Consider the following 23982-nt stretch of genomic DNA (forward strand, 5'->3'; position numbering starts at 1 on the left):
CAAATATATATAGATATAGATATAATTACTGTTTCCCACATCATCAAAAATAAGACTTCACTTCTTGTGTTACATCTGGGTATGTATGAAATCAGACAAAATTGCCTAAGTAATCAAATATAATTTGCAGAGCTGAGAGATGGCTCAGCAAAGGCTGCTCTTATAGAGGACCCAGGTTTGGTTCCTAGAACCCACATGGTAGCTAACACCCACCTTCAACTACAGTCCCAGGGGATCTGGCAACCTCTTCCAGCTTGCATGAGCAATGAATGGCTTGGGTGTACTTACATGTAGGCAAAACACTCATACACAAAATAAAAATAAATAAATTAAAAATCAAAAACAAGCAGGGTGTGGTGGTGCACACTTTTGATCCCAGTACCTGGGAGGCAGAGGCAGGCGGATCTCTGAGATCAAAGCCAGCCTGTTCTCCATAGCAAGTTCCAGGCCAACTGTGAGACCCTGTCTCAAAAAAAAGGAAAAAAAAAAAAACCAAAAAATAAATGTAATTTGCCTATGGCTATTGACACGTAAAAATAAGTCTTTAACTAAAAGCAAATAAATGATACCTTTTAATAGTCTATTCCTCAGGGTGAGAATGAAGCTACGTCACTCATTGTGACTGCTAGCAAGGGCTCTGCCACTTTCAGACAGTTCTAAAGTAGCAGAGAGAACAGACAAGCCTAATAGAAACTAAAGACATTGGAAAGAATTTTAGGGTTGGAAAAGTCAACAGAGAAAACAAATGAAGACACTGAAAAGAAAGTGAGAAATAGAAACTTTAAAAATTAGTTAAGGGGCTGGGGAGACAGCTCAGCAGTTAACAGCACTGGCTGTTCTTATAAAGATCTAGGCTCAAATCCCAGCACTCACATGGTGACTAACAACCATCGTAACTCCAGTTCCAGGGGATTCAACACCCTCTTCTGACCTCTGTGAGCACTGCACAACATACATACAGGCAATAAACCCATACACATTAAATGAAATAAGTATGCAAGAAACTCATTACCACTATCCAGAAAGAACCGGAAAATCTATTAAATATTCAAACGAAAGCTTCTTATCTGTGGAAGCAAACTAATGTCTCAAATCTTACCTTCCTCTTTGGTCTCTGCCTGAAACAGAAATCTACTTCTTCCTAGCAGAAGTTAAAACATACCTCAAGGCCAAGTGGGCTAGCACTCGCCTTTAATCCCAGCACTTGAGAAAGGCAAAGGCATGCAAATCTCAGGGAGTTCCAGGCCAGCTAGAGCTACAGGCGGGACCCAGCCCAGAAAACAACAAACAAACAAACCATACCTCCTCAAGTTAGCAGGTGGCAAACAGATCCACACCCAACTCGCAGGAACATGCAGGAAAGTGTCAGGAGGAGCCACATGGTTGCACTTCTTGAGCCCTGATCAGTCTCACTCACCTGACAACTTCCTTACCCTTTTGGAGAAACTTAAATCTGAACATTCAACAGAAGACACCAGGAGACTACTAGAGCAAGCACTTCCTCTTCAGGACAACTGATTTGGACTCTTTAAAACAAACTAGGGGTGCTGGCCCACATTAAAAGGAATAAAAGGAAGAAAACCAAATGCCAGGAGCAGAGTTGATTAGATTACTGCTCTGAGAACCAAAGCTTAAACAGGCATTTTGGGGATGACTGGGAAAACTGACAGAGAAGAGATTAAACATGAATGCTGATGGTTTAATAAAGGTGCTGTGTATAGTGATACAGGCTAATACCCATTTTTTGTTTTGTTTTGTTTTGTTTGTTTTGTTTCATTGAGACAGGTTCACCCTGGAGCCCCTGCTGGCCTAAAACTCACAGAGATAGGCCTGGAACTATATAGACCAGACTGCCCTCCATCTCAAAGGCCTGCCAGCCTCTGCCTCCCCAGTGCTAGGATTAAAGGCATGTGCCATCATGCCTGGCTAATATGTTTATTTTAAGGCAATATATTATATGGATGAAGTATCCTGTGACTTATTTGAAATGGTTGATCCTCTACACTTACCCACAGCCATACCAGCAGACTGGAGTAGAGAGTAAAGGCATGTATACAGCAAACACAGGCACTCACTGTGCTGTCCTTTCAATCTTTCTGCATGTTTGTAATTTTTCACAATGAAAAGTTGAGACAAAAAGAGAAAGGGAGAGAGGGGGAAAGAAAATCCTTGAAGCACCCCAACCCCCGAAACTTTTATAGCTGGAAACTTCTCATTTCAGAGAACACGAAGGCATTGAAATTAGTTGTTCTTAAGCCACTCAATGCATCACATTCCTGAAGCATCTTAGGAACAAGAACGGCACAGGACACCCCATCACAAAGTGCCACACAGCCCCTTTCACCTGAGCCCTGGACTGTCACTATTTAACATGTCTTTGGCTGGTGATAGAACATTAACTGATGACAAGCAGCCTTCTGATTTACTCTGCACAAAGTGAGGAATTGTGGGTAAAGGAAAATTTGAGGAGTCGGAGAACAGTTTTCAAATGTTATCGCATGGCATGTGGACTTTTAGGATGGGCTCCTCAGAGAGCTGCCGGATGCCATCATTTATCTCTTCAAGAGACGGCTCCGTCCTCTTTTTCATCACTTCTTCAATGGAAGTATTTAAGTGCCAACCCTAGTACACTTTCTTTGTGTTTGGTTTTGTTTTATTACCTTTCTAGAACTACGGAATTTCCCCCAAGATTTTCTTTACCTTTCTCCTCTCCACTATAAACTGAGATTATTAACCCCTCTTCTCACTATACTGTCAAAATATCCTTCAGGGGAAAACTTAATAAGTCCTGGTATAAAAAAAATGTCCAATTTTATCAAAGTGATGAAGCAAATATTTGTTTATTGTTTCTGATGTGAATGCGGTGGGTTTGCTTCCATTTCTATATTTTAAATAAAATCTATCATTAAACAACTTATTAATAACTTCTGGATATTTTTGGACTCCTCTTTTTATTCTGATTCATTATTTCAGTGTTAAGATTAGCAACAGAAATTCCTAAAATAATTTTTATATCAAAGGCATACTTCCTAAATTTTAGAATTACTACCACTTTCTCTAAGCAAATCAAAGAACACCAGGTTATATAATCAACATGCATTCACAGGAAGAGCACACTCTAGGTACAAAGGTTCATGCACATGGCAGAAATAGAAAAGGTGGGTTCAGGAAAGACTCATCCAGTAAGTGTTTGGAGACATTATCCTATAATGAGTGGGAAATTATGTCATTAGGAAAGGAATATCGTGGGAAGATCAATCTATTAAAGACTTGCAGCAGAGAGGGGGGCTTCAGAGTCAGTCAAATAAAAAGTTCAACACTGAAAGACTTTATATTGCTGTTCTGCTCTACACACAATTGGGAGGGGGGAAATGAATGTACGTGTGCATGTGCCCACATGTTTACGTGTGTTAACAAACCAATAAGGCAAGTATAATTTCCTGAACCACTTGGACAGGCACACTTTAGGTATATTTACAGGACACAATGGAAAAACTGTCATGCCAGATGAGTCAAAGCATTTTGGCCCATGGTCTTTCTTCTTGATATTAAACATCAAAGAATAGACACTGCAGTCTTGGTTTGTTTGTGTATTTGTAGCTCCTTCTCAAACTACCTGCTCTTCTGTCTACTTAATAAACTACCAGTATATCTTCCAGAATCACTTAAGACACAAGGAAATGTACATACTGCTCTTGCTTTATTCTATGCCTTGGTTATTCATTCTCATCCCCCTCTCCCCTGGCTTCTCTTTACATTGGTATTTCCCATGGCATACACATCAGAATGTTGCACACATGAGAGGTGTCCAAGTCTGCTCCTGGGGGAATTCCAGATGCTGGCGACTATCATCAGAGGGACTCAACCCACTTCCCATCCAGGACAAGTCTACCCTTCTCTCCCTTCCCTCCTCTCTACCACCCATCCACACCTCCCTCACACTCAAGGAGAAGAGGCTGAACCTCTCCTAGTGAAAGAGTCATGACCCCAAAGGAACAAAGTGGACCCCAAAGGAGACCAGTCCAGATGTGGGTGCCCCTCCCTGCCCCAGGTCCTTCCTGCCTAAACCCTGGTAGGCTCAAACTCCATTTTTGTTTCCAATGTCCAAACATTTTTTTTTGGGGGGGTGGGTACTGTTAATACATATGCTCAGTCTACAGTGTAAATCATATCATATTCTTGTATTATATCTAATAGCTTAGAATCTTCCATTCTACTGGTATTTATAACCACATGTACCACTTGCTTAAGATAAAAGGTAACATGGTGTAGCATCAAAGTCTTCACAGGACTTCCATTTCATTCACTAGCTCTATTAGTTATAACATCTATTTAGAAAAAATTCTGGTAGTAAATACAAAAAAATAACATTTTCAAGTAATTTTTTTCTATCACTCTTGAATGGAAAAGCTTTAAGGAATCATAATATTAATACAGCTTAAATCAACAAAAGCACTACCCATGAATAAAGTAAGGCTCAAAATGGTATTACAGAAATTATATTACTTTCCTTTTGGGGAGAAGGGGATGGGTGGAACAGAGTCCCACATATTCCAGACTTGCCTCAAACTCACTATGTAAACCAGGGGTGATTAAATCACCTTTAATCCCAGCACTTAAGAAACAGGCAAATGAATCTCTCTAAGATTGAGGCCATCCAGGTCTACATGGTGGGTTCCAGGCCTGCTGAGAGACACAGTCTCAAAAAAAAAACAAACAAACAAACAAAAAAACCCCAAAACCAAAAAACAAACAAAAAATACCTCAGTATATAGCTGGGGTTGACCCTGAACTTCTGACCCTCCTGACTCCACTTCCTGAGTGCTGGGATTACAAGTGTGTGTGGTGGCACACACCACACTTGACTTATATGTATGCAACTTAGGACTCTGTATATGGTAGGCAAGCACTCTACCAACTGAGCTACATCCTCAGCCCTCAGAGGCTTAAAGTTTTAGAAATTTGGCTACAGTTTTCAAAATTCTTTTTTAAAAATGTGTATGAATGTTTGGCCAGCTTGTTAGTGTACCACCTGTGTACAATGCCAGTGGAGGCCAGAAGAGGGCTTTGGATCCCCTAGAACTGGAGTTACAGTTAGCCGCCATGTGAGTGCTGGGAACCAAACCTGGGTCCTCTGTAAGAGCAACCAGTGCTCTTAATCACTGAGCCAGTTCTCCAGCTCCTCTTCATCAAGCTTAAATCATACTAGTATTTTCAATGCACAACATTTAGAACATACGATCTATGACTATTTTCAAGACATCTAACATCACAGAGTTTTTAATAATATCCTTAAAGCAGAGAAGGACATAAAAGGTATAAACTATCATAGAATTAACTGGGGCACCGGGTGTGGTGGCACCCGCCTTTAACCCCAGCACTGGGAGGCAGAGGTAGGCAGATCTCTGTGAGTTCAAGGCCAGCCTGGTCTACCTAGTGAGTTCCAGTATAGCTGGGGCTACAGGGAGACCCTGTCTCAAAAAGACCAAAAAAAAAAAATAGAATTAACTCAGGCTCAGTCCCTCCATCTGCTGGGCAACAGTGTTGTTCAACAACCAACTACCTTCCAATCAACTAGTCAGTAACTGTGGTGGCTGGGCTAAAAGATCTTAAATTATCAGGTTCTTAACAAAGAGCTGCTTTCTCAATAAGTGCAAACACAGGTGAGCCATGCCTGCTAAAAAGGTAGTGAAAAAAAAAAAAAAGGGGGGGACCTCTCGTGATCATACACATGAAATGATGGCAACAGACTTCCACTGTCATCTTGAGCCTGCTTTTCACTAACCCATCATCCATCTCCAATTTTACTGGAGGTAAAAAGAAAGACAAAAGAAGAAGAGAAGAAAAATCTAAAGTCAAACACAGATGGAAGAAGAGTTGTACCATTATTTATCATGCTACCCTCAATTCAAAGTAGTGAGCAGTCAGTGCTAGAGCTCAGTCTCACTGCACAGGCATCCTCCCCTATGCACAGCACCCTGACAGCACAGATGGCAGGGTAGGCAACAGAATCACTCCTGGAATGGACAAGCCCTACTGTGTTTCCATTAGTGTCTAGCCAGCTACTGCAACTTCAAGGCATGCCACTAGGTTAAATCTGTAGAAATTCACATATTCCTCACATTCCAATATTTAGTGAATTTCCACATTCCTTACTTAGGGACCGAAAAAAATGTGGAAGAATTTCCTTCCCATATCTCAACAATAACCACACAGAGGTGATTAGCTATTAAATGCTACCATTTATGAATAATTCTATTTTAATAGTATACATATTGGGATCTGGAAGTACAGCTCAGTGGTAGAACATGTGCTTAGCACACCTGAGGTCCTAGGTTTGATGCACAGCACACAGAGTTACAGAAATTAGATAGAGTAACAGAGAACTATATATACATGCACACACATGAACACACACCTTAACACATTAAAATATAAGTTTAAAATTGTTATTCATAACTCTTTTAAGTGTTTATTTTTTAAATTTTTATTTATGTATATGTGTTTGTATTATGTATATGTAGATATGTCTGTGTGCCTGCCACATGTGTGCAGGTGCCCACAGAGGCCAGAAGAGGGTGTCAGGTCCCCTGGAGCTGGACTTACAGGCAGTTGTGGGCTGTCTCATATGAATTGAACTCAAACTTGGAAGATCAGCAAGTGCTCTTAAATGCTGAGCCATCTCTCCAGCCCCTCATATAACTATCTACATTTTCCATTTGGACAGACTCTAAAGATGGCTTAGAAATGACTGAAGTAATGATACGGGATCCTTGAAGACACACAATTCCATTTTCTTTTTTTTTTTTTTGGTGGTGGTGGTGGGGCGTATCCCTGGGATTGAACCCAGGGCCTTGAGCATGCTGGGCAAGTGGTCTAGCACTAGCAACATCCCCATGTCACAATTCAATATTCTAATTTACATTTTCACAATAACTCAAAGCTTTTCATCTTTAAGCATGCTAACAATGGAATTGAAAATTTTAAGATAAGCATTAAATATTCTTACAAATGCAACTTAACTCCAAAGACAAAGGAAGTCATTTTCCACTGACTCATGAGTGGATTTTATAAGCAGGAATAAGCTGCTAGAAGAGACCATCTTCATTTGGAAGCTTGAATGGGAAGGTCAGTGAGCAGCAGCAACTTCCACAACTCACACCCTCCAAGTTCAGCCTTGGGAGGTTTAGGATCACATTTCACATGCACACAGAAAATATCATGCATTATATTTTCATTTGTGACAACAGGCTTTCAGTCCTGGCAGCTGGAACATTCAAAGCTGTGCACAGATAGATCTTCCAGAGCAATGCATAGAACAGAGTTCCCTGAAAAGCTCGCTGGCTCCTAGCAAACAATTGAGCAGACAGAAGAATTCCACAAATAGCAGAGCATAAGTCAGATGACTGAATATATTATCAGCCTTCTTTTGGGTCTACAGTATCTCAACACCGAGTCATCCATGCTACTTGGAGTGCAAAACACTCGCCAAAAGGCATCACACAATCTGCACCCACAGCTAAACAGACATCAAATCTATTTTGAGGAAATAAGAAACCAAATGTCTGGATCAGCTTCTTTTCCCTCCTAAACCTATAGCCGCTGAAGTGCGCCCTAAAACCATTTTCTACCTGTCTCCTACAATCAAGTTTCCTGTGGCGGGAACAATAGACTAGACTCTGCTTTTGCAAAACAGACTGATTGATGTCATCTTAAGAAAGCTCTGGGTGAGGGCCTGGCAGCCAAAAGGAACCCTGGCTAGGCAGGCAAGGCTGAGGGAGCAAGTGCTGCCAGGGTCCAAACACTTCAATAGCCTGATGGTGACCTCTGGTGAGTTATTTAGCAGCTGTGCCTCCACTTCCTTCCTGAGCTGTAAGAGAGGGTACTACAAGAACAACTGCTTCATAGCACCAAAGTGAGAAGCATACAACAAAAGCTTCTAAGTCCACAAAGGTTTTTTAGTAGGCACTCAACAAACCATCATTTACTTCACTGTAGTTCTTATTTCTTTTCTTCTTTTTTTTAATATTTTATTTATGATTTTTATTTTATATGTATGCATGTATTGCCTGCATATGTGTGAGTGTACCCGTGTTGTGCAGTGCCTGCGGAGGACAGAAGAGGCTGTCGGGTCCCCTGGAACTGGAGTTACAGACAGTTTGTTAGCTGTCATGTGGGTGCTGGGATTTGAACCCGGGTCTTCTGCAAGAACAACCAGTGTTCTTAACCACTGAGCCATCTCTCCAGCCCAGTTCTTATTTCTTAAATATTAAAAGATAAGCTGGGTATGGTGGTACATGTTTTGATCCCAGTAGAGACAGGCAGATAGATCTCTGTGAGTTTGAGGCCAGCCTGGTCTACATACCAGTCTCGGGCCAGCTAGGGAGACCCTGTCTCAAAAAAACAAAAAATAAAAAAGAGAATAAAAATAAAATATGAGACAATCTAGCAATTAAACACAGGTACACAGGAGCACCACTAAATGGACTCAGAATATTATATCTCTATAAATGTATGTATGTATCCGTAACAATAAGAGGACAAGAAATTGAGAGGGAGTTGGGGCCATGGAGGAGTTGGAGGGGGACTCCGAGGGATGGAAAAAAATGCAAAGACTATACTCATGTATGATATTCATAAAAAATTTTTAAAAATTAAAGAAAGAATGGTTGGCATGTGGGCTGACATGACTTACAGATGTTAAACTCTCTGTCCAAGGTTAAGCCCCTTAAGGCCATGGGACTATAACAATTCAGATCTAGTTATCCTTACTACAGACTAAACCTCTAGATGAGAGCCTTCCTTTATCAGATTCCTAATGGGAGTCCTCACACTCCCCATGTCCTCTGATACTGATGTTTCCTACTCACTGACCAAGCCACTCCACCCCAGGTTAACAGCTTAATTCCCTTCAAACTCCAATCTCCTGGAACATGAGGGTAACAATTCCTATTTACATGCTGACAGCCAGAATAAAAAGATTGGCTCTCCTGTCACAAAGCCTAAAAGGTGACTTGCACTCAGTGTAGCGTTGGTAGCGTCATTTATGGTCTCATCTCTGTCATTTTCCCATACAAACACTGTAGTCTGAATACAAATCAACACCATCTAGAAAACCGGACAACCAGAACAGAACACCTAGGCAAGGCTGGAGACAGATCTAGCCTTCCTCTGAGAGCCAGGGCTCAGGAGAGGCAGAGCAAAGCAGTGGCCATGGGGGTGAGGCACAAGATGTCCACACTGTCACATCCCTCCAGCTGCAGAGTGTCACTGTCTGACCACACACCATAACACACAGGAATATAAAAAGAGGTGAGCAACTCAACTCCAGATCAAATACAACAAAGCTAATCATAAACGTCCATATTTTTATTAAAGGAGATCTACTTTATTGCAAACTCACCTGACAAGAGGACATTTTAACAAGATTTGGAGGGGGGTATGAGCATGTATTTGTGTGTACATGTGTGTATGCAGGTATGGCGGGAGGTCAGAGGTCAACATCAGGCATCTTCCTCTTTGCTCTCCACCTTAATTTTTTGAGACAGGGCATCTCCCTGACCCCAAAGCCCACTAACTCACTAGACTGGCTGCCTAGTGAGTGCCAGGGATCAGCTGGTCTCTGCCCCCCAGCACTAGGTTACAGATGGTGCAACCACGTGAGGCTTTTATGCAGCTGCTAGGGACTGAAATTCAGGTCCTCATGTTTGCAGTGCAGACATTTTACTCAATGAACCATCTCCCCAGCCTCACAAATTCTTGAGAATGTTTTCTTAATTTTTATTTTTTGTGTGTTTTGCTGCTTGTTAAGAGCACCACATGCACACAGTGCCCAGAAGCCAGAAGAGGGCATCAGATCCCCTGGAACAGAAGTTACAGGTGGTTGTGGGCTGCCACATGGATGCTAGGAACTGAACCTGGGTTCTCTGCAAGAGCAGTCAATTCTCTTAACCACTGAGTCATCTCTCCAGCCCCTCTACTGCTTTTTTATTGTAAATTAAAGCAGAGTTTGCTGATATTATACACATAAAATTACATACACATACAAAAGAACAGATCTTAAAGTATGTTGAAATTAGGGCAAATCAGGGCTTGAGAGATAGCTCAGTGGTTAAGAGCACCAACTGTTCTTACAGAAGACCCAGGTTCTAATCCCAGCACCCACATGGCAGCTAACAACCATCCATAACTCCAGTTCCAAGGAATCCGATGTCCTCTTCTGTCCTCCATGGGCACTGTATGACATGGGTGCACAAAATACACAGGCAGGCATAACACTCATACACATAAAATGAATAAATAAAAAGAAATTAGGGCAAATGAGTTCCTTTTCTACCTTCTTACCCATCAAAATGGAGAGGGGGAGGGAGACCATCACCCTGTGATTTGTAACCCATAGTTTAGTTTAGATTTTGCTGCCAAATACACTGCCAAGGCCAGGGCACTCATCCCCATCAAATGCCTATGTGAATAAATGAATGAAACAACAGCTAAAGGAGGCAGAAATGCAAAGACCAGACCAAGAGGAGGATTCCACTGACCAAGAGGACCAAAACAGAGTGGAACCGATTGCCTTGAGGCATGAATCCCACCAGAATTACCAGCTGATTTGAATTTTTCATCTACCTGTCAATTGCTCCTAGTCAAAGATTCGTTTAGTACATCTAACTAGTTGTTAACAACATCTAACACCTCTCCCAATTCCTGACTCTATTCCAAAGCCTCCAAGGCAGTAAAGCATTAACATAGGTCCTCTGTTCATTTGCTCTCTTTAGATATTTCCAACCACGGAACCAAATGAACGGTGTCCTAGAATTAACCCCAGCAGATCACTATCCTCACTATGCCAGAAACGTTGTGGGTGATCAGTGATCAGCATTTATGGACAAACACAGAAAGCCTTGGCTCTAAAACTCAAATACCTTGTTTTCTTCTTACAAACCTGCTAGTCTTAATTCTAGTGATTTCTGTTTACCTCTAAGAACTCCACTCCACAATCACTTTTACGACTGCTAGGAAAACTGCACACTTTGAAAATAGCACAGAAGTCACATTCTCACCACTGTCTAAAAACTGGCATCTAGAATCCTCAAAGCATGAGTTTTTCTCTCTGTTGTCTGAACTAAGGGTCTGTGACACTAAACCATACTTTATAGCTTTCCCAGACAATACTTTCTAAGGGTCTTAGAGAGTGGTATGGCATGGTATTCCTTTTCTGGCTTGCAAACGTCAAAGCCTCCTAGAGGTCTAAAAAAAAACCAGCACATAAACACTAGGAACTTGGGGCTGGGGAGATGGCTCAGTAGTTAAGAACACTGGCTGTTCTTGCAGAAGACCTGGGTTTAAATCCCAGCAGCCACATGGCAGCTAACAACTGTCCATAACTCCAGTTCCAGGGGATCTGACAACATCTTCTGTCCTCTGCGAGCATTGCACAACATGGGAACATGGGTGCACTTACCTATAGCAGGCAATACCATACATAATAAAATAATAAATATAATATTAAAAAACACTAGGAATTTCTTTTCCGTTTACAAAGGACATAGAAGTAAAAAGAGTTAGTAATAGGAAAGGGTGGGGAAAAAAATGGAAGGTTTTCCATTACCTGATTTCGTTACTGCTATGTAAATATAGGACTATTTCACTAGGAAAGAGTCCCTGATTTGCTGTTGATTTTATGATGACCGATACCTCAGCTTACTTTCTCCTATTTTCTTCATTTAAAAATCTAATAAAGCATGTAATAATATATATAATACCAAACAAAATTATAAACACAAATTATTAAAAAACTATAATTGCTTAAACACCAGTTTTGTCATAACAACAGCTAAACAGTAGCTATGCTTTTAGATATAATTTCAGTTATGACACAACAATGGTCAAAATACCAAATAAAGACATACCTGTGCATTTCAGAAAAATTAATCTATTAAAAATTGCTTTAAAAGGCCACTCTTCTTTCTTTTTCTAGCCAACATTCTAAGAAGGACTGCTTTAAAGAAAGGCTTTTATATCCAACACAACGAAAACAATTTTTCTTAGAAATCTAAGCTGTCAACTTATGGGTCACATTTCAACCTGCTGTGATTTGAAACAGCTAAGGTGCTAAATCCTTAAATACAGTGTGTGTGAAATAGAAGCCTGCTCACAGATCCTGGATTCCAGAGACTTGGAAAGCTTTAATAAGATACAGCTATGGAAAGAAAATCAACCAAGGCACATTACTCCTTTATGAATTCCTGTGCAAAAGCCCAAGACCACCTCCAACACCCTTTTTTATATTTTCAGTAAAATGTTTTTCTCGTGCTGAAAGTCATCTAAATTCTATTTAACCAATGAAGGATTAAAATTTTTAAAAATTATTAACTACCCCCAAACCACTAAATTCATGATTTGTGAGCTCTCTTCTACCCTGGGCCTCAGTACCCTGACATCTAAAAGTCAAAGAATTCTTCCTTTAAGAGGGAAATTCCCAGGAGGAAGAAGGCTCAGCTCCAGCCTGAGAGCACACAATGGGATCACAGCTGACAATGCACATCTTTTTCTAGATGTCTCCATATGCTTGAGAGGTCCCCAGCCTGACATGAGGGGACTCCCTACTCTTTGCCACCAAGAATCTAAGAACACAGTCAAGGACCTTTACAGAGAATGAAGTAAAATAATGGGTTGCTCTTAAGAATTCAGGAAGAGAAAAGGGCCTACATCAGAGAGGGCCTCAGTAACTAAATTAACTAATGATGGAAGTGCCTGGATGCTACTGCATTTTGAATGCTAATTTACAATACTCCTTACTTCCGTCAGTCAAAATAAATGCTTGTTTTATCTTCCTTTTGACTCTTTTATCACCAGAATAACACCTCAAAGGCTACAGCAAAATGCAATTTATTTCTATGAGAACACTCAAAATTACACTGGACTGGAAATTTACACTATAAATTTGAAGTTGTATACTACAACAGAATACTGTTTCCTAACATTACAGCATCTCTCAATTCTTCAGCAACTCAATATTAATAAGGGCTAGATAACCTAGTATGGTAACATAAACATCATGCCCATAAAGCATCTTAAAAAAAATCCCCAAATTAAATTCATGGGCTATGTATTTCAACATGAAAGAATTCATACTTAATCTAACACCGTTCATTCTTTGAACTCCCCAAGATGCTACAGATTCCAGTTGGGAAAAAGAATGCTGAGGCTGTAGAGTGGAGAAACCTCACCAACAAAGAACAGGAGAGCATGCACACACACACACACACACACACACACACACACACACACACACAAAAGGCACTGCAGCAGCTGCTGTCTTTTTAAGAGACTGTAATTCCCTCTGAGCAACCTGTGATCCTCACAGAGAATCAACCCTCCTCCCTGTTCTTAAACTCAGGAGTTGAGAAAGTCACTTCACTGGACCCAAACACTTAAAACAAAGATAGCACTTCACTGTGTATACAGCACAGAAGTATCCACACTGTACAGTTCAGCAGTGTTAAGGAAACTAAAATTGTTTTTAAGAATCTTTCGCATGGGAGTAATCTGGCAAGCAACACTTTATTAATTTATTTTTTCTACAAATAGTCTTTGGCTAGCTTTGCTCCTTAAATATCCATGCTTAGTATTTCAGTGATGCACTGGTCCCTTACTTCAAGTGTTTACCCAAGAAAAAGCAAAAGAAGAAAATGTATTAGCATAGGGTAAATCACAACTTTTTAAAGTCATTCCCCCTCTCCCTCCCAAATACCGAACTTTCAAACGCGCTTAAGGGACTGGCGGTCCAATTGAACAAGGAACCGGTGAAGCCATTGCAAACAACGATGCGTTAACACTCGCAAGAATCACTTGACATAAGGCCACCCCACGCCTCCATTCTAAGGGTGAGGGTTGCAATTCCATCGTCCCGGTGCTGGACAGTGGCCGAGTGAAACCATCACGGATCATCGACGCTCCCTAGCACGGACACCTGGCGCGGAGGTCCAGAACGCTATTACTACCAACATATGCCATTTTAGAACCCGGCCTCGGAGTTACTGCCACATCCCGAAGTGGCTTTAGACTTTGTCACGTCTAAGACAACGCCTCTTCGCGCACGAGAGAAAAGCGCTATCTCGCGCATCTCCGCAAGTCTCCTCAGGTCACAGTCCCCGTGAGTGACACTACCCCACAGACCAAGGTGCTGGTGACCAAGGGACCCGCCTGAGCGGATGGCTCTCGGCGTCTCCATGACTCCACCGCCCCGCGTGGAACTCCACTGTAACTGGTCCGCAGAAGCCCCGCCCCTTTCCTGCCTCTGGTCCCCGCCATTGGCTTACCGACACCCGGTAGGTCAGTTCCCGCCTCCCATTGGCTCACTGCCTCATCAGTCAGGCGCAGCAAGATTCGGGTCGGTGGGAGGGGAAGGCTTTGGAGGGGGTGGAGTGGGAGTGGGATTAGAGGACGAGGTGGCGGCGGAGGGTGCAGGGGCTCGGGCTCCGGTTGGGGAAAGTTTGCCCTGCCAGGGACCGGCCTCTGGGCGTGAGGCCCAGCGCCGCTCCCAACCAGAGCGAGGGTCTCGGGTCCCCGATTCCCGCCCCTCGGTCCCGCAAGCCCCGGAAGCCACTAGGGGGAGGGGAGAAGGAGGGACCTTGGTAGCAGGGACCGAGCCACCCCCGATCGCGCCCGCGGCGCCTCTGGGACTCCCCCGAGGGGCGGAGTGCGCAGCTCCAGCCCGCGGCGCCGACCCCGGCGGCCTCCCGCGGAAGCCTCCGGGGACCGGGAGAGGAGGGTCCCCGGGCCGGGGCGTGACCGATACGAGCCAGGCCGCCAGGGCCCCTCCCGCTTCCCGCCGGGGCCCCCGAGGGCCGGTCCCTGCAGGGGCGGGGAGAAGGGGGGCAGCGAAGGGGGCGCTGGCGAGCCAACCCGGAACCTCTCGGCCCGCCTCCCGCCCCCGGCCGCGGCCCCAGCGCGCCTCCGGCACACATGCCCGCACCCAGAAAGTTAAGTCAGGGGCGAGCCCGGCGCCGCGCCGCCGCCCGACCCCGGCTTCCCGGCCCGCCGCCCCCTGGAGCCCCGCGTCACCTTCACACACCCCCGGCACTTCCCGAGTCCTGCCTCCCCTCGCCCGGCTCCCACCCAGCGCTGCAGCCGCCGCGCCTCCCGGGAAGCAGGCTGCAGCCCCGGCTGCACCGCCCGTCAGGCTGCACTGTCGGCTCGGGTGCTCCTTCCCAAGGCTGCTCCCGGCCTGGGCGCTCACCTCTCCCGCGACGCCGCGGGCTGCAGCCTCCGCCCGCCCCGCGCTCCGGGACTGGTCTCCCGAGCCTCCGGGCCGGGCGCTGGAGTGCCTCCTTTCTCTCCCGGGGACTCTGCGTCGCCCAGCCGCTTCCCGCCCTCCCCAGCCCCCCAACATCCGAGTCCTCAGCTCGGCGGCGCCTGGAGGAGGCGAGTCCCGGGCTCCGCACGCCAAGGCAGCGCTGCCCGCACACAAAAACAGCCCGCCTGGCAGCTCTGCCGGGCTGCGCGCACCAAGGGCAGCAGTCCCGGGAGGGGACACGGCGCCCCCCGCCCGCCGCCCGCCGTCCTCGGGGCCCCCGGGGAAGGCGCGGTTACCGGAGGGGCCGTCACGCCGTCAGGTGCCGGCAGCCGTCGGCGCTGACCTTCGCCGCCGCCGCGGGAGCCCAGGCTGCGGCCGCCATGTTCCCGTGTTAATAACTGCTGCCTGGTTGTTTATTTCAATGGAGATCCTCCCCCAGCTCCCTCCTCCTCCTCCTCCTCCGCTGCCGCCGCCGCTCCGCACTTGCGGAGAGAGACACAGACCGCGCGAGCTCGCGAGCAGGGGAGGGGGCTCGGGGCCCGGCTGGCCCGCCCTCCGCCTCCCGGCTGCGGCCGCCTCCGAGCGCTGTCACCGCGGAGAGGACGGGGCGGAAACTTGCCTCCCGCGTCCCCGAGCGCGGGGCCAAGGTGCAGCCGGCGCTCCCCCGCCGAGCACACCCCGGCCGCGGGGTCCGCAACATCTGCCCCCGGCCCGGGAGACCTGGAGAGAGCCCCGGGGATCGGGGACAAAAATGGGTGACCGTGGTCGAGAGAGGGTGACCTATGGGTGACTGGAAGTGAAGGGAGAGTAAACAGAGGACTCCATGCGAGGGCAAAGGGCAGTGCCCCAAAAGAAAGCTAGCGAGGGGGACAGGCCCGGGCTGGGCGTGGAGGCTGGGGGACCGCCGGGTTGCAGAAGGCCGGGATGATGCTCCCAGACGATTGGGGACAAACCAGTACCAGGGTCGCCCCAGAGGAGCCTCCTGTCCGCGCTCGGGCCGAGCCCCTCTGCCAGCAGCCTGCACCCCTAGCGCACCCCACCCTGCCGCTGCTCCCTGGAGGCGCCCCTCCGCCGCCGGGTCCCCTCAGTTCCATCAAAGATACGCCCCCCCCCCCCCCCGCGCTGCCACCCTTAAAGTCTCTAGAGGCTATGGAGGGGCGTGACCAAGGGAGTCGAGCTTAAAGGGGTGCCACCCTGCGATTGCTTGACAAAGCAAAGGCTGAACAGTGTTTAAAACGACCTGGAGGAGCGTTCGCACGCCATGAGACCACGAAAGTTTGTTGTTGTTTTTTAATTGGAGAGTCTATACGCCTCAATGGAGGACTGGGGAGGTTTGGGGGAGTATTGGCAAAGAACCCCCTTTAAATGTAGTTTGATTTCACTCTGGAAAAGCAACTTTATTTTTCCATTTAGATATAATTAGTTGAAAGAAATGGGCAACATTTGTTTGCTTAACGGAAGTTATCAAAGTATGAGAGGAACACGTTTTCTTATTTTTACTCCTATGAGAAAGGTCGTTTGCCATAGACAATAATAGTATTTATTGAACATTTACTATTATCTGGCTCTGTGTAAGTGATTCACACACTGCAAGTTTTAATCCTCAAGCCTTGCAGAGGTAATTTTTTTATACTTCACAAACCACTGAAGTTTAAATAAGTTTTGTAGTCACAATAAGCAAGGTGAAAATTTGTGCCCAGGTCCAGTAATCTGCAAAGTGCATACTTTTTAATCGTGTCTTCAACCTCTAGTTTGTGGGAGTTATCACCAACTATTTGGACAAAGAAAAAAAAAAAAAAACGTGTATACCTGCTAGGCTATACCTAGAAAATATCTGGAACATGCCCACAATGTTAACACTGGGGAGTGTAATGAGTTGAGGATGTACGATGGGGTACCTCCACTTTTTTTTTATGGTGTTTGAGACGATTCTCTTGACCACATGTTAACACAGTAAATTTTAATTTTTTAAAAAAATTAGATGGAATAAATTATGTTCCCTGAAAACTCACCAAACTCCGGAGTGGAACCAGGAAATGGAAGGTGTTTTATGGTCTGTCTTCCTTCCACTGTTTGTTAATAATGTTCCTATATCCCCACCTGAGGGCTACCCCCACTTTCCTTTCCTTTGCTGAGTTATTGTAATTTAAGAAAAGGTTCTTCTGTCTTTTTATTCCTCTTTTGGCCAAAGTCCAGAGTCCATCAGTCCTCAGCAGCAGTAGAATTCACACTTTCAAAAACTACCCATGATGTCTGTGTAAACGAATGACTCCCTACTGCATTGTTGCCTTACTCAATAAAATTTCTTACTGCAAACTCAAGGCACAGGACTGTTCAAAACAAAACAAAACTGACAGAGTAGTATAATGAGTTCCATGTCCAACTGCTGCTCAGTTACCTTGAACCTGGAGGAACCAGGTAACATGCTGTCTAATACACTGTCTAGGCCCCCTCTGAAATTCACTGAATGTTGTAACTGTTTCTTTTAGATTATTAACTCTTTGTTCTTAGAATCAGCCCTATCATCAATACCATTATCTCTCTGAGCTGTCTTGAATATCATCCCTTCTTGTATGTATCAAAACTCACACTGAGCAATGGGTTCTGAGTTGCAAAAGATTTATTTTTATACTGTGTATGCACAACTTCAACAAGCAGACACACAAGCGTGGCTATTTTCCATCTTGTCTTGAACTTGTTTATACATCTGTCTTTCTCTTTTCATTGGATTGTAAGCTCTTCAGGGGTCAGGACCTTGTCTCCTTGTTTGTACAAGCTAGAGCACCTAACAAGGAACAGCATAGGTTGGTTATTTAAATTGAATTTATAACATAGAATGCAGTAATCACCCCATCCTCTGTGATCCTTGCAGTGATACTTGAAACCACATAGAGTACTGAGCTCTATTCACAGTTTTTCTTTACCTACATTCATATGATAAAGTTTATATATTAGGTACAGTAAGATTAGCAACAAAAGTATTACAATAAAAGTGATACCTATATAGTAATCAAAGTTATGCAAATGCTTGTAGGCTCTCTCACACTCGCTATACTTCCACTTCTTCATTTGAAGGAAGCACTTTATAGCTTCTCTTTCTAGCCAAGAAGAATTCTGAGGAGTGAATAGCACATATAGAGTGAACAGGTTGCACAAAGGGATGAACTTGGTTCAGGGTGGATCAGATGAGGACAGTGTGAGATTTCATCATCCTACTCAGAATAGCAAGCAATTTAAAACGTATGAATTATTTATTTTTGGAATTTTTCACTTAATGTTTCCAGATCATAGTTGACCACAGATAACTGAAGCTACAGGAAGTGAACAGGGAGACTACTGTCCTATCTGTGCCCATCCCCAAGTCCTCTTACATACCGCATTTGCCATGCCTCACTCATAAAATATTCCTATAAAAATTTTTCCACATTTTGAAGGATCATAGGTTTCTGAGACCTCAAAAATAATGATTTCTTAAAGGGACTATAATCAACTGGGCATGATAGCACACCTCTGTTATCCCAGCACAGGGGAAGTAAAGGCAGGAGGATGAGTAGCTGAAGGTCATCTTTCAACACATAGCAAGTTTAGGGTGACCTGGGCTACATAAGACCCTTTCTCAGTTAAATAAATTGTTAAAAGCTAGCTGTAATTATTAGTGAATTGTCACTGTGAAAATATAAAATGGAAAAGTAGCAAGGGCAGTAGATTAGCTGACTTGATGCAAAGGGAAAGGGAAGCAGAGGTATAGGAAGTGTGTATATTACTGAGAGAATAACCCAATAAGGAAAAAAGTTTATGTGCCAATCGTAAAGGGGAAGGAAGTCATTGAAATTTAGTAGAAGTAAAGTTGACAGACCATTGACAGATGAGCCAAAGAAAGACCCCTCCCCCAAGTCAGTAGAATCATAAAGGCACACAGGACAACAAAGAAAATGCTATTAGCAATGCACTGGGACAACCAGAACAATGTGGGGAGAATAGGACAAGCATTTCTACCTATCAAAGTTTCAAAATTTCTTTTTTACATTCCTGTATTGAGTGTGTGTGTGTGTGTGTGTGTCTGTGTGTGTGTTTGTGTCTGTGTCTGTGTCTATGTGTAGGAGGGGGCACAAACATGCCAGGGCATGAGTGTGGAAGTCAGAGGACAACTTGTTTGTGGGAGTCAGTTCTCTCCTTTCACTCTGTGGGTCCCAGGGACTGAACTCAGGTCATCAGGCTTGGTAGCAAGCACCTTTACCCACCAAAGTCATCTTGCTTGCCTATTTAAATTTTTTTCTCATATATGATATGTGTGGTATAGGTGCCTGTATGTATACAAGTTCACTTGTGTGTGGAGGCCTGAGGGTGATATCAAGAATCTTGCTGCTTTGCTCTCCATCTTGTTCTTTGAGGCAGGGTCTCCCACTGGAACCAAGGACTCACCTATATGTCAAGTCAGGGTAGCCAGTTTTCCCAGGGACCCCCTTTCTCTGACTTCAAAGTGCTGGAATGAAATGTGGACCAGCATGCTCACTCAGCATTTACGTGGGTGCTGGGATCTGACCTCCCAGTCTTCATGCTTACACTGTGGAAACTTTAGCCACGAAGCCATCTCCTCAGTCCCTGTCATTTAGATTTTGTTTTTGAGACAATGTCTCATGTAGCCCAGACTGGCTTTGAACTAGTGATGATCCTCCTGCCTCAGCTTCCAAGACCTGGAATTGTAGGTATGTACTACCATGCTAGCCAGCATTTCAATTTGTGTCTACTGTTTCTTCCACATTCAACCCTCATGGTACTTACTTTTTTCATACATAAACTACATAGAAATGGAAGCTTCTTTACCATTTTGCATTAATCTCTAGCATACATCATGTTGTAACGGGGGGGGGGGGAAAAACAGGATTGTAAAAAGCTATAGAAGAGGAGTGGAGAGATGGCTCAGCGATTAAGAGCACTGGCTGTTCTTGCAGAGGATGCGGGTTTGATTCCAGCACCCACATGTCTGCTAACAGCTATCTCTAACTCCACTTCCAAGGGATCCAATGCCCTCTTCTGACCTCTACCGGCATTGCATGACCCAGGTGCATTTACATACATGCAGGCAATACACTCATACACAGAAAATAAAAGTAATGAATAAAAATTTTAAAAGCAATAGAAGATAAGTAAGCATGCAACTGGCTCTGCTAAAATTAAAGGGAAAAAAAGACAGAACTGTTTAACTATAGAGAAGTTATCAAACATTGCAATTTCCTCATTTGTATAATTGTGGAAGATTCAAGCAAAATGGAAATAAATAAATGTACTTTGTCCTGTTTTTTTTTTTTAATACAGAAGTAAAAAAAAATACTGTTATGTTAGCTAAATCTGTATATAGCACATTTATCAGTGTTTTGGCAAACTTTCAAAGTGTAAAATCAAAAACAGTCCTTGTCTTTTAAAATCTTATCAAGCTGGGCATGGTGGCTCAGGCCTATAATCTCAGCATCTGAGGTGAAGATAGGAAGATCAGGAGCTCAAGGTTATCCTCAGCTACATAATGAGTTTGAAGCTAGCCTAGGCTACTTGAGACCTTGCCTCAAAAAACTAAAACCAAGCAAAATGTTATCATCCTGGCACTACAAGAAAGAAAAAAATAAGCAGTGGGGAAATTTGATTCCAATTTGATTACTGAACAGAAGCAATCATATCATCAGATGTTTCCTCTTCTTATTTGCTCTCTGAAACCATTAAATAAAGACACCATAAATAAGTGTCTAATATGAGCCAAGCATAGCGCATGCATTCTTATCGCTAACAGAAGGAGCCATTATATTATTATTCCCATTTTACATATGAGAAAACTGAGGTTCAGAGATATTCAGTAATTTATGCAAGGTGATAGAACTGCTTTTGCTGCATGGGTTAGAGACTGGGACATCTTCTTCAGTTAAGGTCTCTATTATTCAAAGCAACAAATTCTAGAACATAATGCATGCTCAATAAATGGTCATGAAATGAAGAAATGAATGAACTGGCTCTTTTTGAGCCATATAGCACACCATCAGATTTGATCTTCCCACTTTTATTGTTACATTCCCACTTGAAACTACTTCTGATTCTTCAACTACAGGATACTCAAGCCATTTAAGAGTCTCTTTGACATGACCCTATTTTTTCCTAGCTATCTTCTTGCTGCTTAAGCAACAAATACTTAATATCCCAACATTCACTTTAGGGCTCTGGAGTCAGACTGTCAAGAGTTTCAGTTCTGGCACATTCTGTGTAATATAGCCAAGTTATTCAGCATCTCTGAAAATCCCATCAGGGAAATAAAGGAAAAAAGGTAGAAAGAAGGAAATAAGGCCATCTTTATTCATTAATGACATGATAGTGTACATCTTAAACCCTCAAGAACCTACAAACGTCTAAAATGAATTTATAGCTGGCATGGTGGCATACACCATTAAATCTCAGCACTGGGGAGGAAGAAGCAGGTGAATATCTGTGACATCCAGGTTAGCCTAGTCTATACAGGGAGTTCTAGACCAGCTAGGGTGACAGGGGGATCCTGTCTCAAAAAAGAAAAATGATGAATTTACATCTATAGGCTACAAAGTCAAATTATTTGAATTTCTGTATATTAGCAAGAAACATGGGGCCAAAGAGATAACTCAGCATTTAAGAGTTTTTACTGGTCTTGCAGAAGACTGGGGCTCAGTTCCCAGCACCCACATCAGGCAGCTCACAACCACCTATAACTCCAGCTCCAGGGGCTCTCCCCCCATGAGCACTTACACTCACATGTAGAAACCTACACATAATTAAAAATAAATACATATAATTAAAAATAAATCTGTGAAAAAAACTTTAAGAAAACATTACAAAATGAAAAATTTTTTTTTTTTTTTTTGGTTTTTTTTAAACAAGGTCTCCCTGTAGCCCCAGCTGGCCTGGAACTCATTATGTGGACCAGGCTGGCCTTGAACTCACAGAGATCCACCTGCCTTTGCCTCCTGAGTTCTGGGACTAAAGGCATGTGTCACCACACCTAGCTAAAATGAAAATCTTTTAATGCCATTGACAAAAAAAATCAAATACCAGCCGGACATGGTGGCACGTGCCTTCATCCCAGCACTTGGGAGGCAAAGGCAGGCAGAGCTCTGTGAGACTGAAGCCAGCTTGGTCTACCTAGTGATTTCCAGGCCAGCTGGGAGACCCTGCCTCAAAAACCTAAAACAAAACAAAACAAAAATCAAATACTTAGGCATTTTTAATAAAAACTATACAAGACATTTACATTAAAAAGTTGCTGACAGAAATCCACAAAGCTTCATTAAAAGGAAAGAGAAATATTATAATGTTAGCTTTTCCCAAATTGATCTATTGAATTAATCCTATCATGGCTCGCATGTGAAGTGGTCACATGTGCTAATGGCTTGGTCCCCAGCTGGCAAATCCATCCAGTCATTAAAAGGTGATTGGACCATGAGAGTTCTTCATCAGTGGGTTAATCCATTGATTTCATAATTTTATGGCATTACTTGGGGGATGGTGGAAGATAGGGCTTAGTTGGAGGATGTAGGCCACTGAGTGCATGCCAGGATAAGGGTATCCTGTTCTGGGCCCTTTCCTATCTCTCTGATTCCTAGATGCCACACGGGGAGCAAGTCCATTCCACCATCCCCTTCTACCATGATGCTTGCTTTACCAGACCCAAAGAGAACTGCACTAGCTGACCATGGACTGAAACTGTAAGCTAAAATGTATCTTTCCTCCTTTAAGTTGACTATCTCAGGTATTCATCACAAGGAAAGAAAAACCCAATAAAAATACCAACAGGCTTCTTGAATGAAAATTGATATGTTAATTCTAAAATGTATTTGAAAAGCACATATTCCATAGAGTAGCCAAACAAACTTGGAGGAGTACAGCTTGGATGGCATATATTCCTGATTTCAATACTTACTATCAAGAGTAGAGAGATGGCCCAGCAATTAAGAACATTTGCTGCTCTTGCCAAAGTTCATTTCCCAGTATACATGTTGGGTAGCTCACAAATTCCTGTAACTCAAGCTCTAGGGGATCTGATGCCTTCCTCTGGCCTCCACAGGCACCTGCACTCACACATGCACACACACACACACACACACACACACACACACACAATTTTTAAAAATACTATAAAGCTGCAATAAGTAAGACAGTGTGATCTTGGCAGAAAAAGAGAGATAGCTTAGTGGAGCAGAATGGAGCATCCATAAACAGACTGGCAAATTTATAGTCAACTAATCTTACTTATATAAAGTTTTCAAAGAGATAGGAAGATGTCAGTATGGAGAAAATGAATACTGACTCCCACCTCACACCATAAGGAAACTGAATGTGAATAGATCATAGACTTAAAGTCAAAACTATACAGCTCCTAGAAGAAAACATGGGGAAATGTTGGAACAGCATTGCAGTAGGGGAAAAAATTGTTTTTTCAGCTTCTCATTCTGTTGCCAAGTCTGGCCTGGAACTCAATATGCAGCCCAGACTGATCTGGAACTCATGGTGATCATCCTGCCTCAGCTTCCCAAGGACTGGGGTTATGGGGTTACATGAGTGAGCCACCATGCCTGGCTCAAAAGAAAATTCTCTCTCTCTCTCTCTCTCTCTCTCTCTCTCTCTCTCTCTCTCTCTCTCCCTGTTATTTTTTTTTTTTGTATCTGTTTTTGTGT

General features: G+C 43.6%; 2 protein-coding genes and 1 pseudogene across 7 annotated transcripts in view; 1 reads left to right on the top strand and 2 right to left on the bottom strand.

Moving 5' to 3' along the window:
- Ncoa2 (nuclear receptor coactivator 2) overlaps positions 1 to 15731 on the bottom strand; it is a 302083-nt gene extending 286352 nt beyond the window's left edge. For 2 of the 6 annotated variants that reach the window (XM_008848871.3, XM_008848868.3), the window contains exon 1: positions 15595 to 15701. The gene's annotated coding sequence lies outside the window, so the exon portion shown is untranslated. Of the gene's footprint in view, positions 1 to 15594 lie in introns of all 6 variants that reach the window. The other 4 variants (XM_029553995.1, XM_029553991.1, XM_029553994.1 and 1 more) reach the window with 4 other exon arrangements.
- On the top strand, positions 14214 to 16088 carry LOC103746641 (basic proline-rich protein-like). Its single transcript, XM_008848917.1, has one exon. It carries the CDS (start codon positions 14214 to 14216, stop codon positions 16086 to 16088), a length of 1875 nt encoding a protein of 624 aa, XP_008847139.1.
- A 1768-nt stretch (positions 16089 to 17856) lies between these two features.
- Positions 17857 to 17963, bottom strand: LOC115066926 (annotated as a pseudogene).
- Between the last annotated feature and the right edge of the window lie 6019 nt (positions 17964 to 23982).

This window comes from Nannospalax galili, unplaced genomic scaffold (genome assembly GCF_000622305.1).
Source record: "Nannospalax galili isolate Female #2095 unplaced genomic scaffold, S.galili_v1.0 scaffold102, whole genome shotgun sequence".
Classification (NCBI taxonomy): domain Eukaryota; kingdom Metazoa; phylum Chordata; class Mammalia; order Rodentia; family Spalacidae; genus Nannospalax; species Nannospalax galili.

What these genes read in the sequence shown, in the direction of transcription:
- LOC103746641 (XM_008848917.1), top strand. Translation starts at nt 14,214, where the DNA reads ATGGCTCTCGGCGTCTCCATGACTCCACCGCCCCGCGTGGAACTCCAC.